Source organism: Panthera tigris, chromosome D2 (genome assembly GCF_018350195.1).
Source record: "Panthera tigris isolate Pti1 chromosome D2, P.tigris_Pti1_mat1.1, whole genome shotgun sequence".
NCBI lineage: Eukaryota > Metazoa > Chordata > Mammalia > Carnivora > Felidae > Panthera > Panthera tigris.
This window is the reverse complement of record NC_056670.1, coordinates 26,689,122-26,711,152: the sequence shown is the minus strand read 5'-3', so window position 1 is coordinate 26,711,152 and position 22,031 is coordinate 26,689,122. Positions and strand designations below refer to the sequence as shown.

The 22,031-nt window shown below is 38.5% G+C and overlaps 1 protein-coding gene across 8 annotated transcripts in view; it reads left to right on the top strand.

Annotated features, from left to right (window-relative positions):
• CTNNA3 (catenin alpha 3) overlaps positions 1 to 22,031 on the top strand; it is a 1,692,711-nt gene that overhangs the window by 1,609,025 nt on the left and 61,655 nt on the right. For all 8 annotated transcript variants that reach the window (XR_006209119.1, XR_006209117.1, XR_006209118.1 and 5 more), the window contains one exon: positions 2,344 to 2,478. Coding sequence is in view for 4 of the 8 variants with exons in the window: in XM_042960559.1 (XP_042816493.1) it covers positions 2,344 to 2,478 (135 nt within the window). In the remaining 4 variants the exon portion in view is untranslated. The remainder of the gene's footprint in view (positions 1 to 2,343; positions 2,479 to 22,031) is intronic.

The following is a 22,031-nucleotide window of genomic DNA, read 5'->3' as shown; positions in this document are numbered from 1 at the left end:
CTCTACTCATAGTGATGTTTTGGACCCTCCACCAGGTGTACTTTGATTTGTTCCTTGAAGTAGCCCTGGAAAGGAAAACAAACAGACAAACAAACAGGAAACAAAGACATGCAAACACACATACAAATAAAACAAACGGACAAAACACACACACACACACACACACACACACACACACACAAACAGTCCAAAAGCAAAGAAACAGAAACACCAGATTCAAGTAAAGAACAGGGTGGAGGCATTGCTGGGGGAAGAGCATATACAAAGAGAGAAATGACAGGGGCAGGGACAAAGAGAAAGTAAACATGGCCAGGGCAGAGAGACTAAATGGCTTAATCCAGAGAGAGAGAGAAAGGAAAATAAAGGAGGCAGGGGGAAAAAATGAAGATAATGTTACCTAGACAGAGAAACTATCTGGCTTGATTATTCCAGCGAGAGAGAAAGGAAAGTACAGAAGGAGATGTAGAACATGTATCAAGGGAATAGATTAAATATGTCTGCTTAAACAAACAAACAACCAGAGTAACCAGACTAGAGGAGGGAAGAGATAGGAAGGGAGAATATATCTAAATAACAAGAATTGTCCTGGAATTAATCCAGGCTATGCAGCATCACTGGTCTGGATGATACAAACGTCTGGTTGCACAGCATCTATCCGGCTCCCGCAGAAACGCAGTTACCCTGCACGGAGGGGCGTGGTTTGGTGTAGGCTGGTCCCATCTCCACAATGGGCCCTGGGACTGATCCCTGAGGCCCCGCCTTGGTGTTGGTTGGGTGTGGGGGGCGGGGGGTTGGCGATCCCCCAGTCTCTTCTCCACGACCTGCTGGACTCCTTTCCAGTCGTCGTCACTGCGCTGCGGGTGCAGACAGGGGAGTCCTTCTCGCTCCACTGACTCCCTTGGCCTTGCCTTGGCCAGGATTCAAAGTCCCGCTCTGTGTGCTCTAGCACTGGGGAAGCACCTCTCTGTGGCTCGATTTGTGGTCCTTGCTGGCTTTCTCAGTGCTGCCGCATTTCAGGGAGGACCGCCTTTTCCTGATGCAGACTGCGCCACTGACCTCGCTGCTGAGCCCCAGGGGTGGCAGAGTGGTGGACTCAAGCAGGCTTTGTCTTTTCCCACAGCACTCCAGGGAGCAGGCCGCATTCTCCTACTGTGGACTGCGCCCCTGATCTGCCACCGAACCCAGGGCTGGCTCCCGTCCTCCCAAGGTGCATGAACAGGGAACCGGCCCCTCCATAGTTAGAGATAGGATCCTTCTCAGTCCCAGAGTTAGGTTATCCTCTTGTCCAGATCAGTCCTACACTTCCCCAGGCACTCTTTCTCTTCCCTTTGTCTCCCCGCAGAAGGGGATCCCTCCCCTCTATGCCTACTGTGGCCACTTTTCTCTCTCCCAGTTTGCTATCACCCACCTACCTATGACTTCTCAAGTTGTCTCGTTTCTTCCTGGTAGAGTCAGTCTTTTTTCCTCCCAGACTTTTGGGGTTCAAAGTCCTTTGGCTTCAGCACTTCTTTGTTTGAGAGACGCGGGAAGTGCCCGTCTGCCATGTTGGCCCCTATCCACATTTCCACATACTAATGAAGATGTATTTAAAGTGCAAGTATAGTAAATTATCAGGGATTTAAAAAATTCTATTATAATTGCATAGAAGAAAGACCCCAAAGATTTAACCCTGACCATATTGTGTTATGTTGGAAGCTGTCTTCCAAGAAGTTCCTTATGGATGATATTATAGTACAGGAGGCTGCTTTTGGTAAAGAGGCTTAATATATCTCTAAAACACATATGCTGTTTATTTCTTGGCTCCAGGTAGATATGCTCCTTTTACCTATGGTGCAAATGATTTCTTTTGTCTGTGTAATGTGTAATGATGAAAGTAACAGAAGATAATGCGTTGTTTGTTGCAGGTGTTTTCATTCCCATACAAATAAGAAAGGACACACAATGCAGAGCAACGGGTCCTGAGAAATATTCTAGTAATAGTGACTCTAAGTGAAAGAAATAATTGCATTTAAAATATTTCTTTAGATTTACCTAAAATGCAATCTGAAGACTTCTAACCTTATCATAAACTGAAGGCAATTATTTTATGTACCTTTTCACATTTGAAAATTCCTTTACCATTATTTCCATCATCTATGCTGAAGTAATTAAGGTTGAAACATGAATAAAAATCCTTTCATGGTGGAAGCATATCAGAACCTACATGCGCTGGGGCTGAGAAATGAGGTTCAATGACAATAATGTTGCTGCCTTATAAGGTACCTCCTATGTCAGTATTTATTCACTCTGATCTACTTATTATTTATTTTGCTATTTTCCTTTTTATCTTTTATGCATATTTAGTGTCCAGATCCATCATGCAAACAAGATTTGTTGGCCTACTTGGAACAGATTAAGTTTTACTCTCACCAGTTGAAAATCTGCAGTCAAGTTAAAGCTGAGATCCAGAACTTAGGAGGAGAGCTCATCATGTCAGCTGTGAGTATTGCCTGGCATTTTTACCATCACATATAGAAGATGCTTGAAACAAAGCAGCTACACCCCTCCTCACTTCACCAAATCTTTTAGGTCCATGTAAATGAGAATAAACTCAATTGGAGTGTATTAAATTGCATGAAATTAAATTAGCAAGGAATTGAACTACAGAAATGCTATGTCAGCACAACTTGTCTTTATTTACAGATTTTTAGAATGAATCAGGATTTGTAAGCCACTTGGAAAAGAAATAGATATTAATTTAGAGAGAGGTTTTCTGACGTCACAAAGTGTGCAGGTGAAACTCTGAATTGAATCTTGTAATTTATATAAGATAAATGCCTATGGATTTGCAAATCAATGAAAAAATGGCTTTATTACTATTAATTGGTATTCATTTCCCAATTAATCATTTCCATAGCATAGAAATTCAGGCCTTGAAAACTGTTATTTCTATATGTAATTGTAGAAGTGGGGCATGATAGAATATATATAGATTTGGAAAAACTTTCATAAATTCTTTGGTGACCCTGAGTTTCAAACCACTATAAAATGACCATGTTAGAAATAATGTCCAACTTTTCTACTCATCTTTTAATAACAGTAGATCATTTCTCTAGAGTGGGTATGGTAATAAAATAATATTTGATATCTATAATAGTTTCAGTTATCAGTGACTTTGAGAAGGACATGGACCAAGATTGTAAATTTAAGTTAAAGTGAAGCATCAAGAATGTTCTAGGAACTTATATTCATGAGGACAAATGATAACAGCATACTTATAAATTTGTAATTTTAGGACTTCTAAGTCCTGACATTGGACTTTCTCTCAGTGAACCAACATGCTTTAAAAGAACATTACTGCAAAAACAAAAGCAAAAGGTTACCATCAAGAGTAGAAGGCAGGGAACTAATTTTTATTGACTATCTAGCTCTTGCCTATATTTCATTCCATTTGACCCTCACGATTGCATGCCAGAGAGATTATTTATTTGCTTGTTTTATTCTCACTAACACTGGAAAAAAATGACATTCAGAAAAGTTGAAAACTTCCCCGAGGTCATACTGGTAAATGTCAGGACTGGAGTTTACCTTCAAAGGCTTGTGTCTTTTCTGTTCAGGTGGACAGACTGGAATCTACGATGACACTGATTAAAAGCACTGATTAAAAGTGGATAATTTGGAAATTATGTCTAATAATTATTAGAGATAAAAAGTATTTCATTGCATTGCAATTTTGTAAAGACACAAACCATCACGACCTGTGTAACACTGGTGCCCTGTCACTTTTCAACAAAATGTATTTTAAGTTGTCACAGTCTGTACACACAGAGACCTATGTGGGTGTATGAATACATACATGCATATAAATGCATATATGCACATATATTCATGCATATACATATATACAAATTTTAATATATTGCATCTTTACTTTGGATTATTAGACATTGTCTTCATTTTCTCATTTAACATTAAACTACTTTAATGTGTAAAAGATTATTTATTTGTAGACCTAAGTCTGTCTTCTATTTACTTTTGTCTATTTTACATAGCCACATTCACCATCATTTGCAAATCCTGAATCCATATGAATGTTATTTTCCCATTATTTACTACTTCTGCAGGCTGTTGAAACTAACCTTTCACCCCCAAAAATACTGTTAAAATATGTTACTCTTAATTGTTCTTTCAAAATACAATTTCCTCCATATGTACAAATGGGTTTGTATTTCCTGTTTGGTACCATGATTCAAATTCATGAATTTACCCGTATTTTCAGATAGATTAGGCACAAGTTTACAATCCATGATTTACAATTTAAAAGCTGAGTCATTACATAAAATAAGGAATAGCATTGCAAATCCAAAAGCATTTTGTCATCATTTTGCCTATAATTTCCATTTAGAAAAGATAAATCTGGATAAAAGAAACATTACATGCCCCTTTTATATACCTTACAGCCATCTGCTTGCAGGTAGATCCTGGAAAGCACTTTAAATACATTTCATTTACATGTTCCTAGGAACACTTGCTTTAATCTCTTAGTGACCCTGAGTTCTTGTCTTGTCATCTTTCCTTTTTAAATTGAGAGGAGGCTCTAATCTATGTCATCCTTTTTCTCTGAAATCTTTTGAAAAGTAACAAGCATGATTGCAAAGCAGACAAACTCATTAAACATTACAGGAATTTGTTATTCAAAACTAGATTATCCAAAGTTCACTAAATAAAGTTTGCATTTCAAAATCAGGTTCATGAAACATTAATGTAGAAAATATATTTGATTAAAAGGAAGTAGGTAGAGTGCTTTCTGGGTCTGGGGTGTTAGGGGTTAGGATAAAGAAGATGAATCCATAGCATAAAGGAATGTGAAGCTCATTCTCATAATAGACCATTTAGTTAAAATGATTTTCTGGCTAATCTTACATCTGTCTGCAAGCAGTTATTCTGAAGTTACATGTTTTATTTAGAAGGAAGCAAAAGTGTAGCTAGTCCAAAACCCCAACTATGATTTGAGCATCTCTGTGTTCCATGTTATAGAATATCTGGAGGAAAGATAGATGAATACAGGATGCCTCCTTTAAGATTAAATACATGCAAAATGAGAATACACAAAACATACCTATATATAAAGATGCATATAAAGATGCATATATATATGCATAAATGACTCTAAAACAATTTAATAACCTATATAATAGCGGTATGCACAAAAGCAGATAGTAAGAGGTGAGGGAATAATGAACTGCACTGAGGTGGCAGATGGGCAAGAGAAAGACTCATACCTGGCTTGACTCTAATTTAGGCCTCAACGAATAAGTAGAAAACAAATGTATACTCATGGGAGGGAGAGGAAGAGCATTCAAGGTAGATGGCATAAATGAAATAAAAAGATACGAACTGGGAAAGAGAAGGAGTCTATGGAAATAGCCGACAGTCTGATTCGACTGGAAATATTTGTTTTTGGCACTGTTGGTGGGGAATAGAAGAGATGCTGCAAACAGAATAGGGACTATTTAAAAAGGGTCATTTATAACATTTTAATTTTACCCTGCAGGAAATTGAGAATAATTGAAAATTTTTAAGTTTGAGATGCGCATAAGCAGATCTACGTATTTGGAAATTAACTCTTTTTGACAAGGTGGTAATAGATGGAGAGACAAAGAGCTGGGAGAGAGAGGAGTAGTTAGGAATGATTTTTAATTTTTTAATTTTTTAAGTTTATTTATCTTGAGAGATAGAGCGAGTGAGCACATGCACATGCATGCTGGGGATGGGCCAAGAGACAGGGAGAGAGAGAGAATCCCAAGCAGGCTCTACACTGTCAGCACAAAAGCCCAAAGTGGGGCTTGAATTCACAAACCCTGAGATCAAGATCTGAACAGTAGTCAAGAGTCACACACTTAACTGAGCCACCCAGGTGCCCCACAGAATGGTTTTTCAAAGGAGTCCAAGAGAATAAAAGCGATGCAGCCTCAAAGAAGCAAAAGAAGAAAACCCGGATTGGGGCCTCTGTGGAGAACGGAGGTGGGAGGGCCTCAGGAAAGCCCGGGGCAGAGGAAACACTCCTAAGCACAGAGGCTTAGGTGGAAACCCCTTCCCCACCACCAACAACCCCCAATGCCCCCCCCCTCCCGGAACTAGTGTGGTATGTGGAGCAGCTGGAGCTGGGCCTCAAGATGCAGAACCCCAGTCCAGAACAGACAGGAAGGGCAGGCTACTGAGGCAATGAGAAACCTACACAGTGAAAGAACCCCAGTGCCTGCTGATGCGTTCCTTGTCTATGGACAACAGGCTCAGGTAGAAGCTCAGGTGCACAAAAACTGCAGGTTCTCAGGACTCCAGTCTATATAGTTTAGGTGCAGCCTATAGGTGAGGGCACCAGAAAGAATAGCCCAAGGGTCTGCAGGCCTACCCAAGGTCACCCTGGACACTTGATGAAGAGTTTAGCTTCAATTTATTTTATTTTATTTTATTTTTTTCAAATTTTACACACACACAGAGAAAGAGTGAGCGAGCTGAGGAGGGGCAGAGAGAGAAGGAGAGAGAGAATCTTAAGTAGGCTCTGCACTCTGCCAGACAGGGGGGGACTGATCTCCTGACTCTGAGATCATTACCTGGGCTGAAATCAAGAGTCGGTCACTTAATCCACTGAGCCACCCAGGCGCCCCAGGTTCAATTTCTTTTAGCCTCTCCTCCAACCTGGAACAGTTACCCTCCATGGGGAGTGTGGGGGTTTGTTCTGAGTGTGGAACTTTTCCAGGAATGCTCTGAGAGATGTAGGGTTAGTCTATGTACGGGTGCTCAGTAAATTTGGTGCCATGGCTGTTGGGTAGATGTGAGTCCAGAATTTTGGTTACTATCAGACAAGCACAGACCCATTTGTAGGTTCAGGTGAAATACCTTCTTGCCAGAAGGAGGTCCATTTAGAAAAGCTCTGCAATAAACTAAAGTGAGTGTTCAGTATCTTGTAGAAAGAATGTTTTATTCAATCTTTAGGAAGAGATTAAGCAGCTGTTTGTAATAAGGATTATTGGGGAAGCTATATAACTGCATATGGGTGCTCCCCTATAAATGGATGTCCCATCCAATGGTGTAGTGCTTTATGCCATGATGTCACATTGCAGTAATAAAACTATTTTTTGACAAAAAAAAAAAAAAAAAAAAAGGTGAACTCCTGGATTAAGGTGATAGTGGGTAAGAATGGAGAGGGGTGGATCCATGCAAGAAAAAACTCTGAAATAGGGGTTGATTAGAGTCCATCTATTGAGTGATAAAAGTGAAGAAGAAGGAAGAATTGAGACTTACATCCAACGTTCTGAGATTTGGTAGCTTACTTAGTTAAAACTGGAATCATGAACCAAAAGCTATATATAGAAGGAAGAGCAGATTAGGAAGGGTAACATAACTCACTTGGGTTTTACTTGTTGAATTTAAGTGACTAAGTGGCATTCAAGAAAAAGGTCTAGAAGTTGCTGAGTATATGATTCTGGAACTCAGAAGAGAAGTATGAAAGAGACATAGATGAAACCACTCCAGTGAAAGTATGTTAAATAAGAAAAAAATAGCTGAGACAGAGATCCAGATTGTTTTTTGCTGTTGTTGTTTGTTGTTGTTGTTGTTGTTGTTGTTGTTTTTACATCCAGTGATTCTAATGTGCCTCTGTCAAATATGGAGACTTGGCTGTGGCAGTTTAATAAAACTGAGAATTTACTATCTCCATAAAAACGGTCTGAGAATGGGCAATCCAAGACTGTTACAGAAGCTTTGCAAAATTTTCAGGGAATCAGACACTTTAGTTTTCCTACTTTATTACTCTTGGCTTCTGGCTTTCATTTTTTATCAAGGTCAAAATATAGCTTCTCTGGCTCTAGCTATGGCTTTTATATTCTGGACAGGAAGAATGAAGAGGAACAGAAGCAAACATTCCTGACATTTTTTTTAAGTTTGTTTAGAGAGACAGAGGAAGAAAGACAGCATGAGCCGAGGAGGGGCAGAGAGAAAGTGAGAGAGAGAATCCCAAGCAGGTTCTGCATTGACAGTGAAGAGGTCAACATAGGGCTCAAACCCATGAGCCATGAGATCATGACTTGAGCAGAAACCAAGAGTCGTACACTTAATCTACTGAGCCACGCAGGTGCCTCCATTCCTTACATTTTTTTTAATCCCCTTCAAAAGCTTTCACTTACTTATTATTGGCCAGTATTTACTCATTTGGCTATATATAATTGCAAGAGATGCTGAAAATATAAAATGTGTCTATTTCTTTGTGTATGTTTTCATGTGCTCACATGGATTCCCCCAGTTAAATCTGAGTTTTGTTTCTTTGTTAAGAAAGAATGGATATAGGGTGGCAACTATCAATTTCTTTGATATCCTTCTACAATGATAAAAATCATATCAGTACTCACATTTATTATAATTATCTACTTTTTAAATATATATTCTCCTCTAGACTATAAGATCCTTGAATATTGTTGAATGATTGAAGCGATAGTAACCAAAGATTATAAATAATGCAGAAAATTCAGGTTGACTGAGTCTTAATATGCATATCAGGTTTTACACTGAAAAGGTATCTTTATATCTTTTCCAAAGCAGTATCAGTAACATGGTGAAGGCAAAAATTAGGTCATAGTGGGCCAAATACTGAGTATGCAGTGACAGAAAAAAAAGTGGTAGCGAAACCTAAATTTTCCAGCAGTTTGTAGTTGAAAGGAAGGAGAGAGAGAGAGAGAGAGAGAGAGAGAGAGAGAGAGAGAGAGACTTAGGGGGAGGAAGGGAGGGAGGGAGAGAGGGAGAGACTTAAGGGGCAGATGTAATTGTTAAAAATCCTCTCTCCTCCCCCACCCTTCCTCCTCCTCCCCACCCTCCATCCTCCTCCTCCACCTCATCCTCCTCCACCTCCTCCTCCTTTCAGTTTACATTTTTACTTATGTACTTTTTAAAATGGAAGTAATTGAGTAAATGTTTAGGTAAAGAGTAAGAAGAAGCTGTAAAGAACAGATCTATGAAAAATTAAGACCACAAAGGATAGAATAAAATTTTAAGTAAGGGAGAGGGAATGGAATTAGGAAAACAGGTAGATGTACTAGGTTTGGAGAGAAAGAACTCTTCTCCTGAGGGATAAAGATTAATGCAGATATAAATGTAAACACAATCAGATTCAGATGAATGGATCTTCTTGCTGATGGATCCCATATTTTGATAAAATGGGAGGCGTAGCTTACTGTTAAGATTGAATTGAATGTTCTATCCCCAGTTTTACTTTAGCAAAAGAAGTAAGTAAATATGTCCATGTCTTTAGACACTTTTCAATACTTCTTGGACAAGAAAATAATTGAAGTTAACAGCAGCGATTTGAGGTAGGAATCAGAGATATTGTATGCTAGACATCGTTCTGGGTGGATTATGGAACCTGACTCAGCTTCAGTTTATCCTTCAGTCACATGAAAATGAAACCAACATGGCCTTCAGTGGCTATCCTCTCTCAATGAAAGCAGGAGTATATACAAATTTAATTTAAAAAATGATAACAGAACATGACAAAACTGTATAATTAAATATGCTATTGCAGGTTAGTTTCCATAGCCACCCTGACTTATTAATGTACCAATTTAGTAATACAGTAAAAATAGAATTCTAAGAAGATTAAAATGTACCTGGGTTACCTAAGGGCACTCCCATAAATTTTTCATCAATTGTTCCTCTAGTGTCCTTATGCATGGTGCCGAGTGGGGAAAGCAATTGTGCTTTATGAAAGGAGTCTCAATAAAGAAACAAATATTTTTATAATCTAGATTGTACGTACAGAAAACAAAATTCAGGAGAAAAAACTTAAAATGGTTTTAAACCGTTAAAACTACCCTTTCCCCAAATGTTATGCTTTAGGCCAACAATTCTTTTATACTGCTTAAAACTGATTAATTATGTAATTGCCACATTTTGTTGTATTTCCTTTAATGTGTTTAATTGCACTCCCTTACCCTGAGGCAGGTGTGCCAAAGCCACAATTTTAAAAATTGGATAAATAAATAAAACTAATCAGTCAGGGGGGAAAGATCAGCAAGATTGAAAATTTGCCAAGCAACTGCAATTCAGCTGTAGCAGAAATCAAGGGGCAGTGTGCATTCAATTAGGAACGATAGAGAAAAGCAACAATACAGCTATTGACCAAAAGAGCCACTAGGGCCTACAGAACTCAGGCAATAGAGTACAGAATGACTTAGTAGGTTAATGTGCTTGCCACGTTAAGACATTAAGGGAATTAGTTAATGAGCTTTCTCAACCTCCTGCAATCATTGGTAGTCATCAGGAAAATTGGGAAAAGTAAAAGATTTGGAAAATTAACTGAAGTATTCAGACATTTTAAAAACAGCTGGGAGGTATATGAAATGGAATGAGGAAGATATAGGAAATGAAGAAGGGGGAGAGGAATGGGGTGAAGGGCAAGGAGCAAAAGTAAAAAGAGGAAAGAAGACACTTTGCCAATAAATTTAACTCTCTACAGTGTTTTTTTGTCTGTTTGTTTTTAATGCTAGGTAAGAGGCAAATGGAATAATAGATCTTAGTAGTTCAAAGAATATATTTAAAAACAAGCAAAAGTAGGGGAGTGTTATGTTCTCTTATATTACATTGTAGTGAAGTAGACCCAGAAATTCTTTGGGTTTCTAGGTAATCTAATGTCACAATGGATTAGATTTTCCTGAGGCCTCTGATTGTGCTATGCATCCAGGTGTAATAGCACTTGAAGGAACATTGGAAATAATCTATTCATTCCAATCTATTGGAATAATCTATTCATGTTATATCTAACTCAGAGTAACTCTGTAAACAAATAGGTCAAGGATTTTCAAAGACTTGCCCTGATCGTGAAGATACCTAATGGTAGAGCCAGGACCAGAATCTAGATCTTGTGTTCTTCACTTTATTGCTACTGAAAGTAAGCCCGATGGCCTTCTAGTAGGTTTAGTGCCAAAGGGCAGGAGGTGGTATTGGTACACTCAGCTGGGGTGGTGCTACAGGTCACAAGAGATAGGGAAGGGTTTTAATTGAGAGATATGGGAAAACGCTGACTGGAAGCACTCTTCAGCTTCAACACGAGAAGCCAATGTGTGGTAATAGGGAAACTGGTGGACGCCAAATTAGAAGACCCACGTTGTGATTCTAGACATCAATCTCTTTGAGTCTATTCCTTCATCTATCAATAAAACTAAAGTTTAGGATTAATTGAGCTCTATGGTCTCTTTTAACTAAGAATTTATGATTGTCTTCTTCTTTATAGTGGATGTGTACATTTCTTTCTCATTTCCTCTCATGTATATTCTTTGTTGTTTTGTTTGTGATTGCCATGAGGAGTATATTTAATATCCTAAAGTTACAACATTCTAACTTAAATTTATGCTAGCCGAACTTCAACAACACACACAAATTCTATTCCTTTAACAACTCTATCCTCCACCCCTTTCAGTTGTCAGTGTCACAAAATTACATCTTCATATATTGTGCGTCCAAAAAACATAAACCAATAAAATTTTTAATGTATTAGCATCTAAAATTATGTAGAATACAAAATGTGTAGTTAAAAAAACAAATTGCATTAATATTAATTTTAGGTTAATAATTGTTTTTTAAAATGTATTAGCTTCTTAAATCATGTAGAAACAAAACGTGGAGCTACACAGCAATGTTATGATTATACTAGCTTTTATAATGACCCATGTATTCACCTTTACTGAGATCTTTATTTCTTTATACAACTTTGAGTTACTATCTAATGTCTTTTCATATCAACCTACAGGACTCCCTTTAACATTTCTTTTAGGGCAGGTCTAGGGGCAATGGACTCTCTTAGCTTTGGTTTATCTGGAAATCTTAATTTCTCCTTCACTTTGAAGGACAGTTTTGCTGGGTATAGTGTTCTTGATGGACAGTTTTCCTTCTACCACCTTGAATATATTATGTCACTACCCTCTGGCCTTCAAAATTTCTCATGAGAAAGCTGCTGATTATTTATTGAGGTTTGCCTGTAAGTGACAAGTTTCTTCCCTTTTGTTGACTTCAAAATTCTTTTGTCTTTGGCTTTCCACAGTTTGATTTAATGTGTCTTGGTTGGCTTGAGTCTTTTTGAGTTCATCCTACTTGGGAGTTCATTAAGTTTTTTGGATGTTTATATACATGGCTTTCATCAAATTTGGGAAGTTTTCATCTATTATTTAATCAAATATTCTTTCTACCCCTTTCTCTCTTTTTTTGGGACTCTCACAACAAATGTGTTGGTTGGCTCAATGGTATCCCACAAGTCCCTCAGGCTCTGGTCATTTTTCTTCGTCCATTTTTCTGCTTGTTCCTCGGACTTGTTCCTTTTTTCTGTCTTATCTTCAAGTTCACAGATTCTTTCTTTTGCCTGCTCAAACTGGCCTTTAAACTCTCTAGTGAATTATTCATTTTAGTTATTTCAATTCCAGGATTTCTTTTTGGTTTCTTTTTAGGTCTCTTCTCTTTTTATTGATATTTCCAATTTGTTCATACCTCATTTACTTGACTTTCTTCACATCTTCCTTTAGTTCTTTGAGCAAGTTTAAGACTTGTTGTTTTAAAATCTTTGTCTAGTTGATCTGTCATTATGCCTTTGCCAGGGATAATTTCTATTGGTATATACATATTTTTTCCTTTGATGGAACATACATATTAGCTTCTTTGTATGGTATATACTTTTTTGTTGAAAACTGGTCATTTGAATCTAATAATCTGGTAACTCTGGAAATCAGATTTTCATCCTTCTCCAAAGTTTGTTGGTTTATTTATTTGCTTGCTTTTTGTTTTGATTTGTGTGTGTGTGTGTGTGTGTGTGTGTGTGTATGCATGTGTGTGTGTGAGGGGGGTAGTTTTGCTTTTTAATTACTCTGTGCCAAGGATCAGCCTAAAGAGAAAACTGGAAGTCTACTCAAGTCTTTTTTTGAGCCTGTGTCTTCCACTGGGCATATGCAGTGACTTTCTAGTTTTATCTGTAGATGTGGTTGCTTTTGAATGTCCTAATTGTTCATGTATGTCTTCTAAAAGGAAAAAGAAAGAGAGAAAAATGAAGGGGGTAAATAAATGTGCCAGACTTTTAAATCCCTGGAAGTCACTTCAGCCAGAATAGGAAGTGCTTGCAACAATGAGGGGAGGTGCAATAACAGTGGCCACTATTTGTCAGCACTTCTGTGATAAGAAGCAGCAATCATTGGGGTGCCTGGGTGGCTCAATCAGTTGTGTGGTCAACTTCGGCTCAGGTCATGATCTCACAGCTCGAAGGCTCCTGAGTTACAGCCCTGTGTCAGGCTCTGTGCTGACAGCTCAGAGCCTGGAGCCTGCTTCGGATTCTGTGTCTCCCTCTCTCTCTGCCCCTCCCCTGCTCACGCTCTGTCTCTCCGTCTCAAAAATAAATAAAAATTATTATTTTTTAAATAAAAAGAAGAAGCAGCCATCAGTGATCAGAGCAGTGATGTTTAGAGGACAGGGTTCTTTTCCCCATCCTGACTTTTACAACTTGAATGCAAGCACTCCAGGAACACATGAACAATGCCTGCCAAGTGGCTAAGGGGTGGGTGATAGTTGTTATTGTGCTAAGAGCTGAAATTGACAGATATTAATCATAATATCTTATAATGCCTTTTTCTGGAAGTTGCAAGCCTTCAGCTGACTCCAGAGTTTCTAAATGATGTATCATAATATCAGATGTCAGTTTCCTATTCCGCCATTTTTTTCTGGAATCTTTGATCTTATTCATATCCCTTACTGTCCCTTTTCCTTCCCAGTTTTTATCCAAAATTTTTCTTTAAGCACCAATTGGCAAACTATAACATGACATACCAAGTTGTGTTTTGATTTGTTTTAAAAGAATGCTTCTAGAATTTTGCTTAAACAATATGCATTAGTGAGAATGAGATCAAATGCTTTAGGAGTTTCCTATTAATTTTAGGTCCAGAGGAAAGTGAGATGTGTATCAAAATGGTGTAACATTTTCCACATAATTATAGGATTGATTTGATACGGTTTTATTAAGACTGCCATGATATCTGTTAAAGAACAGCAGTGATCTGTTTTGTGAAATTAGATCATCTGTGCAATTAAGAGATGGAGAGGAAAAAATGTCTGGCTGAGGCACCTGTGTGCATGTGCACACTCGCACGCACGCACACACACACACACACACACACACACACAAGGTTGAGAAGGAGAGGTAAAGTAAAAGGAGAGGGGGGTAAGGAAAAAATGTGTGATGTGAGAGTCTCTACCATTAAATTTCCTCCTTATAACAATTGCCGTATTTTTATTTGTATGTCAAATAGCTCCACATTATTAAAAAGGAAAAATATTCAAAGAATTTAAAACTTAGTGAGAATTTTTTTTTGTTTTAGAAGAAAGAATTGGCTTAATTGTTTTTAATCCTTAGAAAAGAAAAAAAGGGGGTTAATTAATTCTACTGTGTGCTAAACAACCCAAACCACAGAACTTCATAGAAGTGGGAGACAGGCCACAAAAGCAAGCAAGATGTATTTGGCAGCTATAGGATACTGTTAAATTCCCCAACAGGGAAAGTGCAGCTGAAGTAAAAGAGCAGAACTGGATACACACATTCTGATGTTGATGAGTTCAGTTGGAAGACAGGGAGAAAAATCACAAAAGAAAAAGGTGTGGGGGGAGAGAAAAAAATCAAGGAGCTAAGGATTCTAGGACAACAAAGTGCTGGTGTTAAACTACCTTTACCCAAAGGTGTTGATAAAGGCAGAACTGAAAGCAGACATGAAAAGAAGGTGAAGGCAATGGCAGTATGAATGTCATTTGCAAAAGTAATCTTTTCAGTCCATGGGTCATGCTGAATTATGTTGTATATTATGAAGTAATACTAGTTATATTCACAAGATAAATGTTCCTCTGTGTGTGTGTGTGTGTGTGTGTGTTCTCTAGAAAAATTAATGCAATCCACATTTTCCCCTTTTGATTAGTAAAGTCTGAATGATATTATAGCAAATCAATAACTGTTAATAATAAATGCTATGTGGGGCGCCTGGGTGGCTCAGTCGGTTGAGCGTCTGGCTTCGGCTCAGGTCATGATCTCACAGTCTGTGAGTTCGAGCCCCGCGTCGGGCTCTGGGCTGACAGCTCAGAGCCTGGAGCCTGCTTCTGATTCTGTGTCTCCCTCTCTCTCTGCCCCTCCCCTGCTCATGCTCTGCCTCTCTCTGTCTCAAAAATAAATAAAAACATTAAAAAAAATTAAAAAAAATAATAATAAATACTATGTATTGACTTCTATGTTTTTGTTTACTCCAGAGCTCCACATCTTTGACACCTTTGGTATATGGGATTGGGGCAAGATAATTATTTGTTGTAGGGGGCTATATTGTGCACTGTAAGTATTTAGCATGGACTCTACCCCCTAGATGCCAGTGCCCCTCCCCAACTCAGTTGTGCTAACCAAAAATGTCTCCAGACACTGCCAAGTGTAGAATCATCCCTGGTTGAGAACTATTGGATTAAGGGAAGGTAAGAATTAAGGGAATACTAATAATGCTGTTACAGATGTTGTTACTCCTTCCTGCCAGATGTCTTTACCTGGTAATTCACCCAGCTCCCAGCTCCTGCAAGTGTTGGTGCTGTCATCCTCTCTCTGGTTCCTGTCTCTGGATAATTGTCTTCACTCTGTTTGGGTGACTATACACCACGCCACCTCCATGCCTTAGAAGCCTATAGCCAGTGATGGAAGGAGAGGAGCATACAAAAGTCTAGACTCCTTGCCTCAAGATGGAATGAACTCTGCTGTGTGGTTTCACAGTCCCCTAGGAGATAGGCTGTCACTGGTCTTTGGCTGAGACTAATAATGTTGTTTAGCTGCACCTTCTCCCATCCTATGTTTCTTGCTTTCCTACCCTTCTCCTGGGAATAGCAAAAACTCCTCTCAGGCTCTCTGTAGATACCTCCTCAAGAGACAAATGATAGCATCATTGAGTCCTTTCCTGTCATTTCTTTGTTGATGGAAAAAAAGTGATAGGACAATTTGCTTGCTTTGGTGAATGCCCCACTCTTATTGACACATTCATGTATATTATTTTATCCTTTCTACAAGTAAACTTGTAGCATTTTGTTGACAAGAAAACTAAGGCTAATAAAAGAACATAACTTGCCAAATGTCATGTGGTTATTAAGTGATGCAGTGAAAATGTGAACGTAGTTTCTAGTTTCAGGGTTCTTTGTTATTCCACACTAACATATGCTTATTTTCATTTTGCTACTCCAGAACAATAATATAGAAATTAGTAAATAGGTCCTTATTCTCAAGGAATTCAGCTGGAAAGAAAAGACAGCACAAAAAATTAATTATAGGAACTGTTAATTTGCAAGTAGAATTTGTATTGCTCATGCACTTGAAAAGTTGTAGCAGCTTCACAAATCAAGACAAATATAAGAATCAGAAACTAAAAATAAATACAGGCACTAAAGAATTTTTTAAAAATTGAAAAAAACAGGCATTGCCAAGTCTTTGGTTAAATAGCTACTCCAATTAAGTATATTTACTGGAAATTAAGAAGTAACTGTATTATAGAGTTTTCATTGTTTGGTGATAGGATAGACATTTGTCAATAACAATTGGTAACACAATAATGTCCTAATCTAGGCATCTGTAAAAGACAGACTTTACTTACATTGACTCTCAATAACAACTAAACTTACAACATTAAATCTTAATTTAGTGAAAGCTGTTCAGTAGGAACTTGTGATAATATGATCTGGAAATGCTGTTTTTCTATTGTAACTGATCACAAAAAAATAACACTCTGACAACTCTAAGGGAACAAGTGAAGTAAGTCATTGCAATATTAGATGTCTTGGGAAGGTTTTTATTCAAGCTCGGGATCACATGCAATTCATGGTTGAATTGTACAATCAAGTTTTGTGTTTTTTCCAAAGGGATACATACCCCTTATATAGCACTCATACACTGAAACCATTGAGCAATTACTGTGTGTATGTGTGTGTGCGCGCACAAACACACACACACACACGGTACTATTTCTTATTGCTAATGACAGAATTTACATTCTTTTCCTGAAAGTTTTAGGAACTTCACTTATGCATTCAACCAGATGTGGAATACAAATCCACTCCTCTTCTGCACAAAGACAAATCAGTTTTAGTCTAGGCTCAGCTTAGCATAGCATGTATCACATAACATGAAAGAGAATGTAATGAAAAATACATTTAAAGACAATTTTTCTGGTCAATGACACTGAATTACCCAACTTAGGTTAGGTTCTACTGTCATAACAAACAGCTTTCGATTCTCAATGACTTAAGACAACCAAGTTCTTATTTTCTGCTCATATTTAAGTTTAATACAAGTTGGTAGAGGGCTTTTCTCTACATGATCAGAGCCAGGGTTTATCTATTTCCTAGAATCTCACTGTGAGGCCTCCATCATCCCCGTACTAGGAAAGGGAAGGCTAGGAAGGTTGCTCACTGGCTAATAATTACCTTACAGAAGGGAATAAACTATTGCATGTAAGGTGCTTAGCATAGTGTCTAGCATTTAGCAGGTACTCATTAGCCAGTGGTGGTGGTGGTGGTGGTAGTTTTTTTTTCAAATTAAGTTGAAAGGAAGAAGCTAGGAAAATGTTCTCCTTTTAGTGGGTATTTTTTGCATATCATAAAACAACTTATTGCCAATTACTGATTTATTTTTAAATTCTTTTTAATGTTTATTTTTGAGAGACAGAGAGACAGAGTGTGAGCAGGGGAGGGGCAGAGAGAGAGGGAGACACAGAATCCGAAGCAGGCTCCAGGCTCCGAGCTGTCAGCACAGAGCCCACCTTGGGACTCAAACCCACAAACTGCGAGATCATGACCTGAGCCGAAGTCAGATACTCAACTGACTGAGCCACCCAGGTGTCCCTGCCCATTACTGATTTAGCAGTGGTGCTTTAAATGGGCTTTGAAGATGAATAATCATGTTGCTTCTGTACCAAGGTTAGAGTTTGGCTCACATGTAGCTGATGAGTGATGGAAGCATTGCACAAAGTAAGTTTTAGGCTATCCTTAATGGTGTTTAGCATAATGCAAGAGATTTTCAGATGGATACTTTAATCTCCTTGGCCTTTAATTTCCTTATTGCAAATGCAAATGGAGACATTTTGCCCTTAGATTGGCAGAAAGACTGGGAGAGATATTTTTATTCAACATTAGAGTGTTTATACAAATGTCACATGTTCAGAATTTCAATGACCATATAGAGTAGAACTTCAGCTGCCCCAAAATTCAGAGGAGTCATTCTGGCAAGATTAACGTTTCTGATAGCATGGGATTTTAAGATGTTGGGTGGAGTGCAATAGTTAAATATGTTACAAAAATGTTTAAGAGCAGTACAGAATTAGCAAACAACTAAGTGTATTTGGCAATAAATGCCAGACATATGTAGCAAATGAAATGCTCTCATTTGGGTGCTCTGAGAAATTTCACAGAAAATTTGAGCTAAATAATGAAGAATTGGAAGAATTTGATTAGGTGGAGAGGAGAAAAGCTGAAAATATAAATTGTCTTAAAATGCAAGGTTGTGTTTTAATAATAAATAAGAAAAGACCTATTTGGATTAAAAAAAATAGAAGAGAGTGGGGTGCCTGGGTGGCTCAGTCGGTTGAGCATCCATCTTTGGCTCAGGTCATGATCTCGTGGTCTGTGAGTTCGAGCCCCGCATCAGGCTCTGTGCTGACAGCTTGGAGCCTGGAGCCTGCTTCAGATTCTGTGTCTCCTTCTCTCTCTGCCCCTTCCCCGCTCATGCTCTGTCTCTCTCTGTCTCTCAAAAATGAATAAACATTAAAAAATTTGAAACAAAAAAATAGTGAGAAAGTATACATACACCCATAAACATTTTGTTTGCAAGTTTGTGTGTGTGCATGTGTGGGTGTATGTGTGTGTGTGAATGCGAGTGAGAGAGATGGAGACAGAGAGAGTAACAAGAGACTGGGAGACGAGGTGATAGGACTATGTTTCATCAAGCTAAATCAGATTCTATTTAGAGTTAAAGGAATAAAGAGTCGTGTGTGTGGAATGTCTGGTGTCTCAGTTGGTTAAGCATCTGACTTTGGCTCAGGTCATGATCTCACTCATGCTTCATGAGTTCGAGCCCCGCATTGGGCTCGGTGCTGACACCTCAGAACCTGAAGCCTGCTTCATATTCTGTGTCTCCCCTTCTGTCTGCCCCTCCCATGCTCAAGCTCTGTCTCTCTCTCTTTCTCAGTAATCAAAAACGTTAAAAAAATTTAAAAAAAAACGAGTGGTGTGTGTGTGTGTGTATTTTTAGTTTGTATATGCAAATCATGTGTGTGATATATGCACATGTCTGTGTATGTGCATCAAATTGAGTATTAAATATCTGAAATGCATTTGCTTTCATAATCCTTACCAAAAAAAAAAGTTAGCATGAGATAGCTAAATTATTAGTATTTTATAGATATGCAAACTGAAAAACAGGTTGAGCAACTTCTCTAAAATCCCAAAGCTATTGTGAGAGGCAGGGCAAGTTCTTAAACCCAGGCCTCTGACCCTAAAACCCTAAAGCGTATGCATGCAATGCCAAGATGCCAGCAGAGGAGCACAGAGGCTTGGGTGAAATGGAAAATTGAGCAGACGCAGGGTCCATATCTCACACTTTGAGCAGATGGGGCACTTTTCTAGGACAAGGTTTCATTCTTCACCTCTGTGATCATTATAGTAAGAGTAATGGTAACAACCATAGCTAGCATTTATCCAGCTCTTAACAAGTAGACATTTAAATACTTGCTACATATTAATCATTTTATACACACAACAGTGTTGTGAGGGAAGTTACATTTTATAAATGCTCTAAAGAAAGTCTCATTTTATAAATGAGAAGCTAAGCCTCAGAGAGCTTAAGGACAAGGAAGATCTGTCTCTTTCTCCTTCTCCTCCATCACCTCCATCCTCTATCTCCCTCTCACCCAGGAGGGGCTCTGCCACCCCCAGTATTCAGTGTTGGTGGCTTGGGGGGTCACAAAGGTGAAATCAGAGTCTTTCCTTATCTGTCTTTTTGTTCACGTACATGGTATTCCATATTGCCCACATCGTATTCCAAAATGGCCCACCATAGGTAAGCAGGTACACTGGAGACATTCACATCTTTGGCACTCCTTTCTGGAGTGAAATTTGAAACACAGCATGTTTAGGCTCAAAGGTATTCATTCCATCTATCCTCCATGAGCTCTCAGCAAAGTTCTTTCAAGCAAAGGGCATTACCTTAAGGCATTTCTGCAGTCAGTCATTAAGGTAAAAGTGAAACTAAAGTATTCATGCCATGTGTCAGTGCCAAACTACTTAGAAGACACCACTAATTATCTGTGGTTGTGACAACGTCCAATCATTTTTCACAATTGAACCAACAATAGCTTTTGAATTTTTGGTCATTTCCATACTCATGTCTTCCTACAGCTCACTGTATACATCTGCCTGGTTATTACTATACCTTTTTGACCTTTATTTGGTCTCTTTTGTCTCTTAAGCAATTACTGGAGTCTATGAAACAAGCCTCCCCTTTGTACCGTTTAATTTAATTAGACCTCTCATTTGAGCTCTTGCTGAGTCAATATTTAGTTGCTTGTCTATATCCCTGGGACAACCTGAAACATTCCATACGCTAGCTAAATGGCTTAATATGCATGGACTTACGAGCTGAATGCCTTAGTTTGCATTCTCCCTGTGCAATATCCAGGGGACACCACTACAAAACTCCTTTCACTTTGCCTCTCCTCTTAATTGTGCTCTTGCACAGTTTACCTGGCAATTTCTTTTTCTGGGTGATAAATTATGGTGGAACAGAAGGAAGAGCGATCCTCAGTATTGCCTCACTAATTTTGTTTGTAGAGCTGTTTCTCTAATGTATCATTTTCAAATAGGTCCATTGTACATCTGCTTCTCTGCCTGGGAGCCCCAGCCACGCCAGGTGCAGTGCTATCAATGGCACACTTTTGCCTGATGGCACCAAGTGCCCGGGAATGGGCTGACAAGAAAGGGGAAAGTGATGAACGGCGCTTTAGAACAACTCCAGGTTGTTTCCGCTTTGGAGGGGTCAGTGTAAATATTTGGGTTCTTGTGGTCTGTTCTGGGAAAAGTGATGTGAAAGCTGAGAAGGGATGGTCTACTAATTCATACAAGAGGACATGAAGATCTAGTCTTGCCAAAATTTCGGACTTTAAAGGTCTCCTCAGGTAAAAAAAAAAAAAAAAAAAAAAAGATTTTGTTTTAGCAATGGTCTCTGAGAACATATACCAGGGGCATTTGCCTGAGTATAAAAATACATATGTACGTACATACAAACACTAGGTTTTATTAAAAGGTAAATTTGTGCTTGGTTTTTCAATTTAAAGTTTTGATACAATAATATAAGAACAGGTAACTTGCTAAAGACTCGCGATATGTATGGCACTGTTTTTATTTGTTTTATTTTTTTTTAATTTACTTCTTTATTTTGAGAGACAGATTGAAAATGCATGCAAGAGCATGCGTGGGGGAGGGGCAGAGAGAGAGGAGAGAGAGAATCCCAAGCAAGCTCTGAGTGCTATCAGCGAAGAGCCTGATGTGGGACTGGAACCCACAAACCCTGAGATCATGACCTGATCCAGAATCATGACGCTCAACCAACTGAGCCACCCAGGTGCCCTGAGTAAGGCACCATGTTTTATATGCATCATTTTCTTTAGTTATTAATTGCCTAGTGAGTATCAGCATCTCTATTTGCAAATGAACAACCTGTGTCTTATGGAGTTTCATAATTTGTCCATGTTCACATACCTATTGCAAGATGAAGCCAGGAGGAGAATTCGCCCTCTTAGACCCCAAAGTTGACCCATAGCTTTATAAAGAGGTTTCCGCTCTATAAAGAAATTGAATCAAAAAGTAGGGACCTAAGTATGATGCCTACACCTATGGGGCTCCCATATTGTTCATGTCTGTGGGTCCATGAGCCAACATAAATGGAAACCCTGATAGAAGGGTTCTTTGCCACT